The 18,480-nt window shown below is 38.8% G+C and overlaps 1 protein-coding gene across 1 annotated transcript in view; it reads right to left on the reverse strand.

Annotated features, from left to right (window-relative positions):
- Window positions 1-18,480, reverse strand: part of LOC139145571 (uncharacterized) — a 29,337-nt gene that overhangs the window by 6,325 nt on the left and 4,532 nt on the right. The window contains exons 6-34 of the mRNA XM_070716804.1: window positions 18,169-18,331; window positions 17,700-17,868; window positions 17,260-17,531; window positions 16,441-16,652; window positions 15,831-16,040; window positions 15,384-15,630; window positions 14,616-14,813; window positions 13,861-13,954; window positions 13,232-13,495; window positions 12,503-12,639; window positions 11,825-12,085; window positions 11,307-11,583; window positions 11,012-11,141; window positions 10,467-10,724; window positions 9,878-10,081; window positions 9,449-9,623; window positions 9,096-9,250; window positions 8,804-8,929; window positions 8,208-8,391; window positions 7,527-7,742; window positions 6,590-6,741; window positions 5,971-6,149; window positions 5,190-5,319; window positions 4,657-4,852; window positions 3,444-3,619; window positions 2,767-2,956; window positions 2,330-2,485; window positions 1,993-2,215; window positions 1,778-1,857 (exon numbers count right to left, since the gene is read on the reverse strand). Of these exons, the coding sequence (XP_070572905.1) occupies window positions 1,778-1,857; window positions 1,993-2,215; window positions 2,330-2,485; window positions 2,767-2,956; window positions 3,444-3,619; window positions 4,657-4,852; window positions 5,190-5,319; window positions 5,971-6,149; window positions 6,590-6,741; window positions 7,527-7,742; window positions 8,208-8,391; window positions 8,804-8,929; window positions 9,096-9,250; window positions 9,449-9,623; window positions 9,878-10,081; window positions 10,467-10,724; window positions 11,012-11,141; window positions 11,307-11,583; window positions 11,825-12,085; window positions 12,503-12,639; window positions 13,232-13,495; window positions 13,861-13,954; window positions 14,616-14,813; window positions 15,384-15,630; window positions 15,831-16,040; window positions 16,441-16,652; window positions 17,260-17,531; window positions 17,700-17,868; window positions 18,169-18,331 (5,434 nt within the window). The remainder of the gene's footprint in view (window positions 1-1,777; window positions 1,858-1,992; window positions 2,216-2,329; window positions 2,486-2,766; window positions 2,957-3,443; window positions 3,620-4,656; window positions 4,853-5,189; window positions 5,320-5,970; window positions 6,150-6,589; window positions 6,742-7,526; window positions 7,743-8,207; window positions 8,392-8,803; window positions 8,930-9,095; window positions 9,251-9,448; window positions 9,624-9,877; window positions 10,082-10,466; window positions 10,725-11,011; window positions 11,142-11,306; window positions 11,584-11,824; window positions 12,086-12,502; window positions 12,640-13,231; window positions 13,496-13,860; window positions 13,955-14,615; window positions 14,814-15,383; window positions 15,631-15,830; window positions 16,041-16,440; window positions 16,653-17,259; window positions 17,532-17,699; window positions 17,869-18,168; window positions 18,332-18,480) is intronic.

Below are 18,480 nucleotides of genomic sequence, written 5' to 3' on the forward strand. Positions count from 1 at the left end.
AGCCTGAGGACAGCAAAAACTAAAATCGAAGGCTTAAACTTTTGCCAAAACTTTCCTGAGGGAAACTTTCATCCATTCTCTTTAATCAAGAATAAAAATCACGGGTCCTCGTGCAAATTTTACTATTAGACAAACGAATGAAATATTTACTGGTACTGGAAAGTTAAAATAACCACCATCCCTGCGTTATCTGTATGGGCGAAAATAAATTTTCGAAATCAATTTAACAAAAATAAGCCAGTGAAGACTTTATTTAGTTCATAATCTTCAAAATGAGCGCCCGCAAGTGGTAGGCCTATATATATATATATATATGTATATATACGAAAATGGTTTGCTTGTCAATGCAGGCAAACTATAGTGATCAATGCATTTCTGCAGGGCGGTAATACTGAGAATCTAGGAACTTGTAGTTGTCACTCTACAGGCTGTTTCATGCGCTAAGCAATCATCAGGAGTGAAGGTTTGGCGGCAATTGAACTGTTTATATTGTGTTGCAGGTGGGCATGCATATTCAAATAAGCGGTTGTGGCCAATGGCAAGTCAGTTATTACAGAGGAGGAATTTGCTGCGGTGTCTGCATTTTGAGAGGAATTCAGCACGTTTGTTGAGGGTTGATTTGCTATCTGAATAAATTATATGGAGTTTTTCTGTTATGCAAAGGTTGCAGCGTTTGGTTTTATTTGAATAGGGGGGAGCTCTGTCGATGATTGACCATTTGATGTCGTAGTTTCTGTTGTTGTCTTTGAGCTTCCATATGAATTTTGAGAGCTCTGTGCTATTTCTGTGCTTGGGAGTTTTGAAAGTGTACTTGTGATACGTGTATCTTTGTTTGAAGGTGAGTCCGTGATTGTCCACTTTCAGGAAACTGCCTCACCTCTTCAGTAATATACAAAGCCACTGTCACCACAAGCAACGATCAGAAACACTACATTGGACTCACGGACTCAACCTTCAAACAAAGATACACGTATCACAAGTACACTTTCAAAACTCCCAAGCACAGAAATAGCACAGAGCTCTCAAAATTCATATGGAAGCTCAAAGACAACAACAGAAACTACGCGGCTGACTCGCAGCGTGTTTGCAAGGTTATATCTGATTGGTCGATTGTCACTATTCACAGCAACTTAGGAGTTTATTTGTATTATTTCATTATAACGGTACGATTCTGCCAACCAATTGGATAACAGCTTCGAAATCGCTGCGAGTCGGCCCAAACTACGATATCAAATGGTCAATTATCGACAGAGCTCCCCCTATTCAAATAAAACCAAACGCTGCAACCTTTGCATAACAGTAAAACTCCATATAATTTATTCAGATAGCAAATCAACCTCAACAAACGTGCTGAATTCCTCTCAAAATGCAGACACCGCAGCAAATTCCTCCTCTGTAATAACTGACTTGCCATTGGCCACAACCGCTTATTTGAATATGCATGCCCACCTGCAACACAATATAAACAGTTCAATTGCCGCCAAACCTTCACTCCTGATGATTGCTTAGCGCATGAAACAGCCTGTAGAGTGACAACTACAAGTTCCTAGATTCTCAGTATATATATATATATATATATATATATATATATATATATATATATATATATATATATATATATATATATATATATATATTCATGTTCGCAAAGTGTCAGAAGTACATTAAATGTTTTTATGACTGTTTTTTTTTTCATTATTTACGTTTCTCAAAATATAAACATAAGTAAGCCTATGATCAGTTTTCTGGTTGTAGGTGTTCTCAAGTACAATCTTACTCGTTATTGTCGTTTTCGAGGATTGCATATCTTCACAGAGGTGACCCTTCGTGCACACTGTTATTCTAGACACCAAAGTCCTACAGAATAAATAATACGTACATTGTCGTGGAAGAATTAAGTTTAAGAAACGATACATGCAGTTTTTCAACGGGATGAAACAAATAAGTGAAGGGAGAAGTATTCAGTTTCATCGTTTTTCGAAGAAAATTTACCTTCCAGGTTCCATATGAAACCTGTCTTCATAAACTGTGTCATCATCGAGATCTGCGCCCCCTGTTTTTTCAGCAGCCTCTCTGATATCTGATATGTTTGAGATGGGTTCGTCTTCGACGTAAATGGCCCCATCTTTTACAGTAACTGTTCCTGATTCGTTGAAGCCGACCTGAGTCTTCGGAAAGATGTCCACCATACCTTCTGAACTCCCGATTGAGTAATCTGGAGAGAGAGAGTTTGGATAATAAGATTCGTGGCTAAACTGTAATGTCAACGCTTGAAGAGATTGCACTGAGTGCTAGTATACAAAGCACACTGTTCGTATCTTATACTTACAGTAGGCGTCGACGGAGACATCGTCGACAGCTGTCCACGTCAAACCAGTACTGGACTGATCACCACATAGACCAGAAGGTGGCGAATCGCTGTCTCCACATAGAGAGGTAGTATTGCTTTCTGTGACATCGGGTGGTGATAGTACCATGGCAACTCCTGAGATAGAGCATAGTGTTCATTTAACCAGGTAGAAGAATTTAATCATATCGTAATGCCATAAAAATAACTGTAATTGTACCTTATCGTTCATATTATACCAAGGTACGTTACACTTTGAGAAAAGCAGATCACTCGTCAATGCTGGTAATGAGTTGATTCGCATCGTCCAGGACAATCATATTAGATCACACATGGAAACTTTCGATCTAATCGACTAGAAAGATAAGATAAACTGCCGGGATATCAATGAACGGTTTTGCAGTTACTAGATCACTTACCTGATGTCGACTTGACCGTGACTAGTCCAGCACTATTAATAGACCACACCGTCACATAGTAAGTTTTCTCATCTTCCAATAGCCCTAGAAGTTCATCGTTCCACACAAAGTTATCAAGTCCAACCGACACGAACTCCTGGATATCTGTAGCGTTCGGCCAAGTTCCTATGGCCCATTTGCATTCTTCAACCTGAAAATAATACGCAGATTCTGTTGGTGATTCTGTGCTGTAAAGCATCGGCACTAGCGATTTTAAATAAACCAATTATGACCCTAACATGTATACCGAAAACGATGGATACATCGTTCGGTAGATGATCAGCCACTATCTGTACCGAAAAGTACTCTCTGTGTTGGTAACTGGCTGATATCGCCACACTTCATACAGTAGCCTTTGCCTGGCGATTTCGGTCGTTCGCGGGCGCTGCGGCGCTCCGCGACCTATACCACAGACAAATAGAAACACTGTGTTTTTATGTGTCTGTGTCGATACCAATGTGCATTGTGGTGTAGGGTCGAAGGTCGGGGTTGCGGAACGCCCGTTCACAGTCAATTGCTGCCTTGGCAAAACCTGCATTGACTCTTTCCGATCTGATACACGTCTTTGGTCATTTAAAATAGACGGATACGTGGAATGAAACCCTGTCGGCGATGAGTCAGCACTAGATCTCGCTTACCTGACTGCCAATATCGTACACATCCCATCGTACAGCAATAGTCGAGTTACAGCCTTGATAAGTCACTGGTTCGTCTTCCGACCATGACAGATCAACGTGGTACAGATAGTCAAACACGGGAGGTGTGTCATCTATGTATATACCATCGGACGAGGCCAGGGCATATCTTCCAGACCCTTGTGAGTGAAAATATGATTAAAGACCCTTTGCAATGTTATTGTTCCCTCGATTTGCAACTTTCATTTAACATTAAGGGTGGGCGCTGGGTCGCGCATCGGCGCGTATGCGGTAAGATACGCGATCATCATCATTATCATCAAATTTTGCGTAATGGGAAATCTAGTGTCATCTATTTTCATCAAAGAATTCACATGAGTGACGACCAGTGAATGCCACAACCAGTCCAAAATGCGTATTCTATTGAGTTGTTTTTGAGCAATAAATTTCTTGGGTCTTCAGCGTGTGTGGGAAGGGGGGGGGTTAGGTACTTAATAGCGAGCGCAGCGAGAGCGGCCAAAGGCCGCTCGCGAAGCGAGCATTAAGACTAATGCGTGTACAAGAAATTTAGAATGGAATCTCTATATACCTACGAGTTTGAAAAGAGAGCACAGTTCCATGGAGGCGGCCATATTGAATACTTTTACACTGATTGCGTGAAATTAAAGATATTATCTACCACAAAAACTACTTGACAATGTGTATTGCCGACAAAAGAATCTCTCTCTTCCAAAGAAAGTGTGAAATTTGTTTCAAAATGACTATTTTCGATCACTTTTGAAGGCCCGGATCGGTCATCACTAGGCGCCGCCATTTGAAACAAGCCTACTCTCGCGAGAACGAACGGTCAACTCACACGAGAATTAAAAATAGTGTGCTACCAACGGGAATATCAAGTACGTGTTTTACATTAGACTGCCTCTGTTCCCCTCCCTGTTTAATATAATAAACTGATCGGAATCATATAATTTACCAGTTTTAAATAATTTTCGTTAGTGAACTTGGCATTTCCGAGTTAAATTGCTATAAATGTTATTCTAGAAAACAATTGACAACAATTCAACCTCAACGAGTCAATGGGTAAGTTATGAATCATGCATCAAACACAGAAATTAGCATGCTATTGCCTGAAAACATCAATGACGATATACTACGCTGCGCTCGCTCTCAGGTCAGACCTGTTACATATTATAATGAAAAACTATAATTTTTTTACCTGTGACAGCCTTCACCGTAAAGTAATACACTGCAGTTACAGATTCTGTTTCGCCATCTTCTTCGATAGTTCTTGTTGTATTCAGAGCGAGGTCAGTCATTTTGACATGGTATTCAGTCGTGTCTCTTTGCGAACACTCGCTGTCACACGACTCGCCGAGACACTGGCTACTGCACGGTATACATGGTCGGTATACCTGCGTATAGAGAGAACAACCACAACAGAATAAACTTAATTTCCTTTTAACAACATTTAACAAGTCCAGGAAATAAGAATAATTGAACACATATGGAAATAAGCATAATTTTCGAAATTTCAACAAGAATTAAATAAGCGAACACAAGCGGTATATTGTAGACCATCGGTAATGTTATCAAGGAAAATAAGTGGATGAGTCACTTGGCAGACGTATAGAACGTACTGCATCAACAAGTGAAGTGACTTTGCACATGCTCAGTATTGCCAACATAGACAAGAATTGCAATATAGTTCAAACCTGAATAACTAAGCAGTGCATTATTAACATACTTTACCTCATAAAAGGGAACAACATCATCCAAAAGGTGTTCAGAACCAACACCGGCAAAGTACGCAACGATCGGGTTGTCACCACTACGAAATGGATCACCGAATCTACACATTGCATCGGCTGATGGTGGAAATCTGTTACAGGACACAAGTAAGTGAAAATATGTCTATTTTGAAATAAAAACTAAAATGAATAAATCACATTGGGGTGGATCGTTACCAGCATATATAACTATATAATAAATGTAAGGCAAACTCTGTTCTTGTATAGTGGATCTGTTGACAGTTATAAGCAACATGTGTAAGAATGTGTTTTGCTATCATTGATGTCAATGAACCCACTGCTTGATCGACGGTAAAACTGTGACAAAGAGTTTTACTTTTTGTGAATTGGAAACCATGTGTCTCATGAGAAAACAGAACACAAAGAAATGGATCTTTCGTACGCTTTCGGAACCATAATGATGCCCTACGGCTGTAACAACTGCATTGTCGAGTTGAACTTTGCATTAAAAGTGAAACATAGTAACTCCGACATCGCTACGATCAAAATAAGCGTCACCTAAATTTGTTTGGACAAACAGTTGCTTGTGTAAAACAGAAAAATGGGATCCATTGGTTAAATGCTTGCATATATGATAGAGAAAACTTTGCACGTACAAAGTTTCTCTGACTAAGTAGTGCCAAAATACTTCACAAGTCAGTCACCCGAGGGCAACTCTGTACAAACTGATTTGGTCATCTCACTGCTATCCAAGTCATACGCACTTTAACATATGGGTTTACCTTATGTTTCTGAAGAAGGCCGTAGATTCCGGAAGAGTGAATACATCGTCAAAGGGAGAAATTTTGCCTTCGGCGTTCCACACAGATAGAATGAATTTGGGATCCATGGAGAAGGGTTCAAGTCCAACCATGAACGACAATGCTGTGCCATCAACAAACAGTTCGAGTGTCATCTCATTCTGCGAAGAGATCACGTGATTAGTTATGACAGTCATCTATGGACGTACTATGTATTCAGATGTCGGTTCGCAAAACAACGTCACAAGTTTGAGTTGCAGTAAGGCCCTTAACGTACCTCCACAGTTTCTCGATGCTTGCATGTAAAGACCAGATATTAGTTAATGCCAAAATGTATGGTAATCTAAGTGTAGAGTACCTTGTTCTCAAATATAATCATGCTACTAAATGTATCCAATCTAGAAAGCATATCATAAGTGCATGTAATACTTAATATAAATGACAGGATATGAACGATTTACTTATGCCTCCACTTACTTCGTTTTCAATACTGAAAATAAATCGCTGAACTTACAAAATGTTAAATGTATATAATGTAGATTCAAAATATACGACATAAAAAGCATTGAGAGATATGTACATATATAACTGATGTCCATACCTGACTTGCTGTAACTTCCAATACATACGAATGCCACGCTTCGGAAGGATCAAAGTCCAACTCAGCGATGTCATACATCTCTGGTTCAGAGTTGTTGTAATATCGGAACCACAGTCCTACAAAATGTTTCACTTCGCCGTTCTTCTCTGCGCCTGTGAAGAAATTACGGTAATTTGTGACTTCTCTGGTAAATTGATGGTTTAAGATACGGTTAGACAAATGTTGGATTTATGCGGTAACATGAGACACGCTTATGCAAGTGAAGGGTATGTGGAAATTGAATGGATAATCGCATTACGTATTTGTAGATGTGATGGCGAACATGAATAGTTACACAATCCGGATGCAGAAAAAGAAAAAGGAGAGCTAGCAGCTAGAGCGATATTTAGTAAATCCAATTTGTTGTATCTTTTTTATCTGCAGCTGACTAACTGCTTGTTTACGAGGTGCGGCTTGACAGTGTAAGCTATCAGAATGCGGGGGTTAATTATAAACAGCTTTCATCGCAGCACAGTCGATACTATATGAATAAATGCAACATGTACATGCTTCAAATGTTCATATTAACGTTAGCATAGTGCGTAAGCATGGGAGATATTGAACTTATTCGAATGTCATTAATCATTGTCAACGATTAATGACAATGACAATGTTCAGTGACATTGAACATAGTTCCAAGAAACGTAGAAATGCTTTTATGCCTTTGAATAAGAGTCACGGTCTTAACAGTTTTCACATATCATGAACGTTGCACAGAACAAAATGACCGATGCAGTAAGAGCGTATCATATTGGTTGGTAGGTGTCGATTACTCTCAGTCGGCAGAATATTCCATTTACATGTATTTATTGACATCGAATTAGTGACTAGCAAGTATAAAACCATATTCTGACTGCCAATAACTCTATAGTTGAATTTTAACGAGAAGCAGTCTTACCTGGATAAATCTGAATTCCCATTGATTGGTAGACGATAGACTTCAGTTCAATGTCACCTTGAAATGTATCATCTGGATCGTCGTCCTGGACCATATCCCAGGGTACCGCTGTAGTGTGTACGGCCGTTGTCGACATGCTGGTAGTAGTAGTAGGCATTGGTGTAGTCGGCTCAAGATTTTCAAAATATTCTGTGCAGTTACACAGGCAATTTATATCTGAAATATAATTTTCTTTATTAATTTATCTATTTATAGTAGAATGTCGACTGCCGGATACCCGCTTGACGGCTAGTGCAGTTCATACGTTTCGCATCAATGAAGTCGACACTTAGACCAAGTCTCGGTTGTTGGGTGAAGCAAACTGCACGGCACATAACATATCTTCAACGTCAGCTTTTTCGGCAAAGAAAAAAACGAGGAGCTGTCAACAGTCTAATGAGAATGTACTTTACGTTTTCCGTACAAATAAATACATTTTCAACAATCATTTACAAATTTGAAAAACATATCAATATTTTCACGATTATTTCTGAACCTTCTGTACCAAACATTCACTTTTTTTACCGAAGAATTCACTTAATATCATACGATCGTTAAAGAACCCAGAAAATGAGAGCCAGAGACACAGAGAAACAGACAGACAGGCAGACAGACATAGGGTTTAACTTGTAAATGTATTACCTTCGTCTGCGAATTCTTTCTTTTGGTTGCAACACATTCCACAATCATCGTACTCGCGCTCTTCGTCCAACCAGTCCTCAGCAAGGAAAGGAACTTCAAAGTCGCCAGCCACACCATCTGGTCCATCCCAGAACACAATGCTGGTGATACTCGATAAATTCCCCGACGCAGCTTTGATGTCAAGCTGTCGAATATACATATATCATCCAATTTCACATTTCTTACGGAAAGAATCATGTCTTTTCAATTAAAACTGTATGTGTTTCATATTCCGTGTCTTCTGTGTTCTTGAAGTTATGACGGAAACAAATGCTATAAAAGCTAAATCTGGATGCTAATATTTGTGAACACAAAATGTATGCTTACAGTGACCGTCGCACGTTTAGAATTTTAGACTTTGAAATTTTAATGTAAGCTTCACAGTTTGGCGGTGTAAACAATGTAATAACGCATGATATTCATAGAAAAATACACTCTTTGAATTCGAAATCTCGTGTACATTGTTGATTTTTGGGGGTGGTTTTCATTGCAAAAATACGATTTTGAGTGCTTGCTTTTTAAAGCTGTCTTAGTATATGCAATATGACAAATTTTACCGAATATCTTCCTCCTGAAGAGACATCCGTACGGCTTTGGTAATATGCACCTGCGAGCATTCTATCCATGGTGACGTCACGTGTCATGGTGATTAATAGTTCATCGTTTGCGTTTCCGGTTGATACCTTTTATGTAAATAGAGACAGAAACACAAGAAAAGTGATTAAACATATATGAGTCACATTAACAGTCGTGTCTGATAAAGTTGCAAGACTTGTGACACAATGTGTGTGTTTTGAAAACGAAGCCATGCTTAACCTTATACTATAGGACTGAGTTGTTCTGATGTACCTGGTTTGGCGTGAACATCACGGTATCTTCGTACTTTGTTCCCCATACACCTTGGCTGTTGACAGCAAACCAACCACCGTCAGCAGTGAAATCATCACTGACGACCCGACTAGGACATGCAGCTCCCTCCGAAGTCGGTAAATGCAGAAAGAAACCTGGAAAAAATTATGACGAATATGAAATGTTTGCAATGCACAAAAGGAATTTTAAAATATCGATTTACATGCTCAGATTGTCAAATTGGAAACAGGACATAGTTTTAAATATAGTTCATAAACATTAAATATGTGAAAAAATTACAGGACAAATATCACTTATATCATATATGTAAGTGTTTTTAGACTATTGCCTACCATCGAGAGACGTTTTTGAACTTTGATAGTCGTTGTCTACACGAAAGTCGTCCGTATCTTTTACGACACCAGCAGTTGGGTCTGTCAGGTCCACAAATACAGGCTGAGACACCACGGTGGTCGACAGGCCAGCTGTGTTGGTCACCCGTAGGTGAACGTAGTATGGCCGATTGGTCTGCGAAATGAAACAATATACATGAGCTTAAACTGTGACGACCAATTATGCCATTCATATACACCGTTGCCTGAATTAGCTTACATTAAGTGCATATTGTGACCACTGAAAACCATGAAGTATTGAAATAATGCATTTGCAAGACTTCATTACGACACTTCTACCTTTAACCAGCTACTTTAACGAATTCTGGGAAGCGTAATATACCCGATGTTCAACTTGCCATGCGCCACAGCTTTTATTGGGATACTTACCTCCAAGTCAAGATCGACAAAAGTGTAGCTAGTGTCATTGGCAGGGACATCGATGAAGTCTATCAAAAGTACTGGATCAGTTTTACCATCACAGGATAATCCGTCATGGAGAGATAGTGAGTACTTGTCTAATCCACTTTCGTCATCGTAAAAATCACTCCATGCAACTGGTAGCAAATCTCCACGAGTTATGTACGTTACAGCCTTTTAAGAAAACATAGTGTTTCATCATACAATACATGAAATATAAAATAGTAATATCGAAAGCAGTATTTTTCTAATCTCTGTGTTACGGTTATATATATATGTACAAACACATATCTGCAAACCGACACGTCCACTTGCATGCATACATACATACATACATACATACATACATACATACATACATACATACATACATACATACATACATACATACATACATACATACATACATACATACGTACGTACGTACGTACGTACGTACGTACGTACGTAAGTACGTACAACATACATAAATACATAGTCACATATACAGACAGACAATATACACATCGGAATATACGTTTTCATATTACATAATTTTGTTCTCCCAATTGCCCCATACCTCGTCTGTAAAGGGTCCCACTCGAATATGACCAGGAACAGGTGGTGTTAAGTCTACAGTGAAGTCAGCCAAGGCCAGAGAACAAAAACCAGATTCATCTGTCGCCATAACGACTGCACGGTACGTCTCCTTGTCGGCCAATGAAAGCCCTGTAGCTTCCACCATGGTGTCTTTTCCTACGTTAGTCCAAGGATGGATGTCAAATAGGTCTTCATTCTCTCCGTCTGTTCCACCCTCATCAGTTTCGTGGAAATTTTGCTGTGGCACAGAAGTTATGGTACTCTTTAAAATTCTTTAATCTATCAAACTCAGATTAAGGAATCATTGTTCTCCTATCTATCAGTTGATTCAATGTACTTTTGCTACTCTAATTAATTGAATTTACAGATTACATATTTCTATCAATCTTTCTTTCGATAGATGTATACATGAAATCAGGATTTCCATATTATTCTGTGTACTTTGTTTCGTGAACGATTTGAAGCTAGCATTAAATACGGGCAAGTCATCTTATTAATTTTCAAAATGAGAACGTTGAAACTTACTAAATCAAAACAAGACATGTTTAAAGGAGAGTCTTTGATACCAGTAATTCCCCATGTATAGAACATCACAGGCATTCCAAATTCAAAACCCGCCCATGACAGAGATACCTTGTCCACTGAAGATATGTATCTATGATAAGGAATAGAGAGAAATATTTATGTTGTATTGAAACAAATACTGAAACCACCTTGTTTTGAAACAACTAGAGTGCAGTAATACTTTTGAAATGAAAGTCAGAATAGAATACATCATGTAGAATTGTGGCAAGTGCAAATAGAAAGGATTTGGATTTACCTTTGTAGAGTAATTTCCCCTTCCGACACTACCTCACCACCGTAGCCAACCTTGATACCGTTGGAGGTCACCTCGGTCATCGATGAAGATACACTATACGCCCTCACGGTGGCGTAGTAGGTTTGTGTTCGAGGGACAAGCTGCAGATTGTCATAGGTGTATGAGACGTTGCATCCTATGTCTACGAATGAGTGGATGTCTTCTCTTGTGTCAGGATACCGATTGTCCGTACCCATCGCCAATTCATAGTGATCAATTGTCTGGCTAGTTGAGGTTTCTGGCATGAGAAAATAATTCACATTAAAATGATATACTGATTGTTAACCCATAACCCGTTCATATATACTAATTTGAACCACATCGAAGAAATACTGTTAGTATCTTTGCAAACAGATTCTTGATAACCCAGCATGTAACAAGCTGCCGACTTTGTGCTTCTTTTTTTCCGGGCGAGGAAGGTTCTCTTTATTGTCGAATATTTCTCGTGGATTGGATTTTGTAAAATTAGAAATCATTACCCTCTCCTTGAGCATAGCTCCCACTGCAGTGGTCACCAAAAGGTTCCCAATTGGCAGACAGTGACGTAATCGAATCTTGAAAGTTCAAGTCAATCCCGTACACGTCACCATCCCTCACATCTCTAGGCAACAGAGGTTCCAGCTGTATAGTGATTCCGTCAGATCTAATGACTTCAGTGTATCCTAGGAGGTTGGTAGCCTTCACAACCGAGTAATATGACTCTTCATTTTTCATGTCAAGACCATCGTTCATTCCGAAGTCTGTAGAAGACAGAACGTGTCGTTACTTCAAGTCAGAACACATAATTAAGTTTCTCGTTAACATGTATTTGTAAGCCGTGCCTAGTCATGGAATAAAAATACAGAGATGCGACTATCTGGTGTTCGATCAGAAAAAATGTGACTTGTGGTAGATCTTTTCCACGTATAGGCGTTCTTCCAGATCAAGCATTTCACTTTACTGTATTACAGATCTAGAGATATATGATATGGAACGCTCTTCGCTTTCGTAAAATACATTACAATAATTATTGCAATAATGTTTCAAACGATCTTTGCAACGTTGATACGAACAGCAAAAAAGACATTATAATTGGCGAATTGTCAAAGTCAAATATATACTATTAAATTTAAGTTGCTTTTTTTTGCTTCTGTGGCATGTAAAACATATTGACCTACCATCCGTGGTTGTTGTGAAATTCTGCATTCGCAAGCCATCGAATCTAAATATCGCCCATTCATAGTGAATTTTCGGACAAGGGTCTCCTTGAAAACTCCACTGAGCCTCTAGCATTTCATTGCTGTCCTGAAAGTCTCTGTGGTTTCAAAAAAAGATAGAGTATTGTATAATTTCTGACTAATAAATGTCTCTCCTCTTACATTTTAACCGTTAACTATACTGAAATGTAGCAGCTATGAGTCGTGAAAATGCGACAACGATTGTCTACAATACCACACATCATACAAACAGGGTGGACAGAGGGCGACTGAGAATGTTGGAAGAACTAGCTAAAAGGTAAGATATGGACCGGTCTTCAGAGCCTGAGCATTTCAGAAGGAACGAAAGGAAAACAAGACTAATATAAACGTACCCATTTTGATTTACACATAAAAGTTCATAAAAACTTGTCACCTCTCAGTGATCTTTAGGATAGTAAACCTCGGAGTCCAAAATTAAATTGTCATTTGAAAATCGAAATGAAGGATTAAATTCAGTGGTGACTTCTGTGATATATTCACTCTGGCACTTGAACGTTAACTCTTCTTTACTGAAACAGCCAATTAGTGCATATACATCTGACACCTTGTTTGTTTGTTTTTTTACGTTTTCCCATGCCAAAAAGAGTCAATATTTTTAACTTTGAATAAAATGAACCCTTCGCCCTAGAACATCATGCTGCTACTTACACATCAGAATCCTGTCGTCCATCCCAGATATAAGTTCCTTCGAGTGGAGCTAGGCCAGCGCTTACCCTACTGATGTAAACACCATTTGATACCGCTGTGGTGTGCATCCCAGCCAGATTGTATCCTCGGACAGATACAAATGCCCGTCTGACGTCATACAAATCAACTCCATCGATAAAAGCAAAATTCCCTAAAGACACATCAACGTCTGCAAAGTCTAGTATGTCCGTTGTACCCGGATTTGTACCGACTGCCACTTGGTATCTGTAATGCAGAATCAAGTAATTACAAGTGCCACGAGCAAATTAGTTCAAACATGGTTTTATTTCCTACGGAAAGCCTCCGAGAGTGTTTCAACAATGTCATGAATACCGTATGAAGCCAGACTGTCCAGTCATTGCTGTACGTACAGCTCCCTCTATCACAATACTCACAGCCAATACATAGTAACAAATCATGAGTAATAATTGCGAATGAAATTCCGATCATTTAGGAACGCTAGGTTGTTTATAAAAATCAGCTCAGGGTGACACTTCCACAATACCTCTGAAATGATGAAGGGTCAGTTTGTATATCTGGTCAGTTGGCATATATCATCGTAAAAATCACGCTTCCATATTTACACTTACCTCGTGACAATACTCTCCGGATCATCAAAGCCTTCCCAAGCAACAAATAATCGATCCACTGATTTTTGACAGACTGCATCGTTGGTAGCACAATCTATAGTTTTTACGTAAAAGATTATTTTCGTTAACACACTGACTCAAGAGTTGTAATAATAAATATGTAGATACAGTATGGTGACTGTTTGTGTAGAAAAGTTAAACGAAAAGCTATATAGCTTCTGGTGAATATTTTAGGTAGCACCCCCGGGGGCAGCTTGTCACTCTGAGAAGACTGGTCTTTGTGGAAGACACATATATGCATCAGATGTTTGTTGTTTGTGAATACAAAAAAGGTGAAAGTGTTTTAGTCACTACAGTTCATACACGTATTGGTGTGTCTCTTTTACAAACCCTCAAAAATTGATGGGATAACCACTCGTTGACAATAATAATTGACGATTTTATGAATTTCAGGAAAGCGTCATCTGTACGTGTGGTTACATGCATACATATAGGCTTACACAGCAGCGACAAAGGTCAAGAAAGGGAGATTAATTACACATTTGCGTGCTTTAAGTTTTATGTAAATCATAATTATATTATGAATTATCTATATTTCAGAATTATTAAAATAATGATAATAATAAAAAGGATGATGCGCTATAGCGGATCACGCCTTTGACCACGATAACAAAATTGATCCATCCATGCAAAGCCCGATGCGTAGTATACCTCGGTGATATCAAAATCGCACTTTTTATTTAGGTTATACTTACCGTTGTCTTTGAGAGCGTCACATTTCACAGATGGGCTTCCACTGTAATCGACTTCATCGACGCCGTCTAGATGTACAACACTGCCTGGAATAGGCGGAGTGTCGTCCACGTAAACTGGGTCGGAGTAACTCCTTGTTTCGCCGCCAGCATTGTTTGTGACTATCAGTGTTACGTAGTGTTGCACGTCGAGAAACGCACCTGTCGAATATTAGAAGAAAGGCGTTGATAAAATACAGGAAGCCACCCTCCCGTGCAAAATGTAATACTACAAACTTTCCGAAATGAAAGCTCTAATATTACCTGTAACTTTTGACCAGACGGTTTGCATTATGAAAACTTTGTGTTCTACCCAAACATTATGTCAAATTAACCACTGTTCGACTTGTTGAAATCTAACTTTTAGTTTGTACTTGAATTCAATAGTCAACCATTACATTGTATATTGTGCACTAGACGTTATATTGCCAAGTTTGGTAATATTTTGAATTTCAATATACGTGGGACAAAAGAAAAAAATCTAATCCTTCGTGGAACAAGAATAGTGAAATTGTTATAAAAAGTTAAGGATCTTCTTTTAATGATTATTCTCTTGCAAACAATTAAATGCGGAAGCGTCAATAAAAATGGTAAAGGTAGGCTTTGGATGACGCACTTCGTATTCTTAAAAAATAAGTTTGGAATGTTTTTCGAGATTGCCATCATTTTGGTCACCTTGTTTACCGTTTCTAATCGCGCAGCCATTTTACAACTTAAATAACAATAACTTACCATTGAATTTATATTCATGAAAGGAGGAATCAACCACTGTGGAAGGGTAGACAGCGTCGTCACCCTCAGCAAAACCCAATGCAACTTCGTAGTGCGCTATTCCACTCTCCATGTCGTTGAAGTTGCCCCACGAACAAATCAGATCATCTGTGGTTCTTATCGATTGTGGACAGCTGATGTTGCCCGGCGTTGGTGGCGTTGTATCAACAGTAATGCCGTCAGAGTGTGCTTCTGCCATTAGTCCAACCTGTGAATTTGTGAAGAAAGCGCAGGATGTGAATATTTATTTATACAGCATGTAAATTTTGCCATTAATAATAATAAAAAAACAATTATCTAAGAACTTGCCTTCGACAACAATTAGTGGAAGGTCAACTTAATAACGCAAAATCTTTCGAAATTCGATAAATGTTATCGTACTTCGAATTCAGCAAAGTGGATTTATACCTGATTGGTTGTCCTAAGTGTCAGTATATTGGGAAGACCCTGTACATTTGGCTCCACCATGGAACTCGGTGTTTGATCAATTCCGGTAGTATCAGTGCAATTAAAAATGTCAGATGAACCAGGGAAACTGCCGTAACAGAACTCAGTGTGGATTAATTCGCTTTCTTCTTCAGAAATGGTCCACGATGACTCTATCGTCTGCTCTGATTTCTAAATGTAAACAATATTTAATCTTCATAAGTCATTTTGGTTATTTCTCGTTTATAGCAAGTACATACTATCAGTGTGACTAAAATGATCAAAATGCTCCAGTCATAATAAGCTTTCACAAAATTGTTCTCACTAAGATATGAAAAACGTGTTGTTATTTTTATGACGTACATTGCAACATCATAAACTGTGTTGGCTATGTTGGCGATTCTGTTTTTGCAGATTGTATTCATTTACATTTTCTGCGCTTTAAACGACCTTGCCATATACGATATCAACTTATAGGCCATTCAATTTACAGAATAACCAGGAAGACCTAGGTATTAACATTTTAGGTATTAGACGCATCTCCCTTTTCTGTTAAAAATTCGAAAAATGGATGACTTTTGATTGATTTTACCTGATACTTGCTAGAGTCCGTGGCCGGGTCACTCTCATTTCTTCCCTCCAAAGTGTGTATGCTGATATGTGGAGCAGTGACGTCAACAGTGAATCCGTCTGATGATGAATCCAGTACATTCCCAGCACCAGTGATTGCTCTTATTGTTGCAAAGTACTGTTTCCCATGAACAAGTGATAGAAGGGACTGCGCCGCTCCTGAACTACTTATGCCTGGACAGGAAATAAAATGGCCCCAAGGTTTTAATAAAGAAGATACATTTAGTAGTAGTACAATGTGTTGAGTTTTTAATTCTGTATAACGAATAATAATAACTTTCAAATTTTCGAAGTTGATCCTTGGAACAATTTTATTAATATTTTTTCACTTTTAACGTTGGTGGCGCAATGTTCGAAATGAGAGTAATGCTACTCAGGCTGGGGACGAGAATATCAATGTAGAATTTGGTAAACTAATATAAGGGGCAGTTTTAAGGATGATGATTTTAGCACGGGATATTCTGTGTTTTATAGAGTCATTAAAATTAATAGCATATGGATGCATTAGGCCAGACTTAAAGCAACACTATTAACAGCATACACACACTTCAGCACGTTTTAAAACCCGCTTTTACGGACCAATCGTAAGGACGCGAATCACGCAGCGTACAGCTGATGTACGAGAGAATTGCCTCGTTTGGCTCTAATGAAAGAGATACGATGACTTTGGACGAGATATAACAGGAAGTAAATGTTAGATTCACAATCCCCTATACTTGTGCTTGGTCTATGAACTTCATATTCAAAATAAGTTAAATAATATAGTCGTCGGTAAACTTGCCTTCGCCAACATGGTATCCCTCGTCATCTGTGACGATACCATCACTGATATACGGCTGAACGTCGTCAGATCTTGGCGTTGTTCCAACAGCCCACTCATAGTGAACAATGCCATGCTGTTCACTTTCAAAACCAGTAAACTGCGCAGTGACTGTGCCAATCTCTTTCTGATAGTCAATGTCTACAGCCATTTGCTCCACTTCATAATTCGTCTCGATTTCAGGGCCATCAGTTACGAAACCGACCTTGTCAGCAGACACAACCTTGATTGCACTGGAATCAAATTCCCAAATTGGCAATTTCAGTGCGATGCGGAAGGTGAAAAATCATGTTAAAATAGCGATACTTTCCTGGGTCATGCAATTCAGAAAAAAATCTTCATTTCACACGTTAGTGTAGAGGGCCCAGAGTTTTCTGAGGTAGATATTTTATTGCGCTCACCTTGAAACCAAAGCTTCTGATATCGTTCCGGCACCGTTTTCTGCTTTACACGTGACAAAGTAAAGCGTTCCAGGATTTTCTTCATCGCTGTATTTCTTCAGAACCAAATCGTCAATGTAGCCACCATTGGTAGGATCATACTTTGTGAAGTCTTGCACATCTGTTGCTCCTGTGAGATTGTCAGAAGCAAACAGATATTTGGCACAATCTAGCGTACTTGACGTAGTATTTGGAAAATCAATAAAAAACCTCTGTACATTGTATTTTTTCCTTGAGAAATAACTTTCATTAATGTTGTCGTATGTAGTCGTATAGTGGATTTCAATGAACTGTGAAGACGACAAGCCTTTCTTCCTATTCCAACACGACCCCCTTAAAAATTTAAGGACGGAGTCATGAACGTATGCACACGCACTGATATTGTAACAAGATTTTCACGTAAGTTGATGTGAAAAAAGTTAATACTCACCACCACTGGTCCCGACTGCAATCCAATATGCCATTATACCACTTTCAAAGTCTATGGCTTCCCAATACGCCCTGATGCCTTCTGTGTCTGTTTGCATGACGTAGCCGTCAATGAGCTCCTCCTCTTCGTCAGCTGTCAACACCCCGATGCTTAATTGCAACATCTATTGATGTAGTGAGCATAAATATCAAACAGTCAAAATTGGTCAAAACTCATTGTATAATAGCTACAAATGACTCACTAGCATATATCATAAGTATGTTCCCCTTCACGATGACCGTACTTTTCAAACCTCTCTCTCTCTCTCTCTCT

The sequence above is a fragment of the Ptychodera flava genome, chromosome 12 (genome assembly GCF_041260155.1).
Source record: "Ptychodera flava strain L36383 chromosome 12, AS_Pfla_20210202, whole genome shotgun sequence".
NCBI classification, from domain to species: domain Eukaryota; kingdom Metazoa; phylum Hemichordata; class Enteropneusta; family Ptychoderidae; genus Ptychodera; species Ptychodera flava.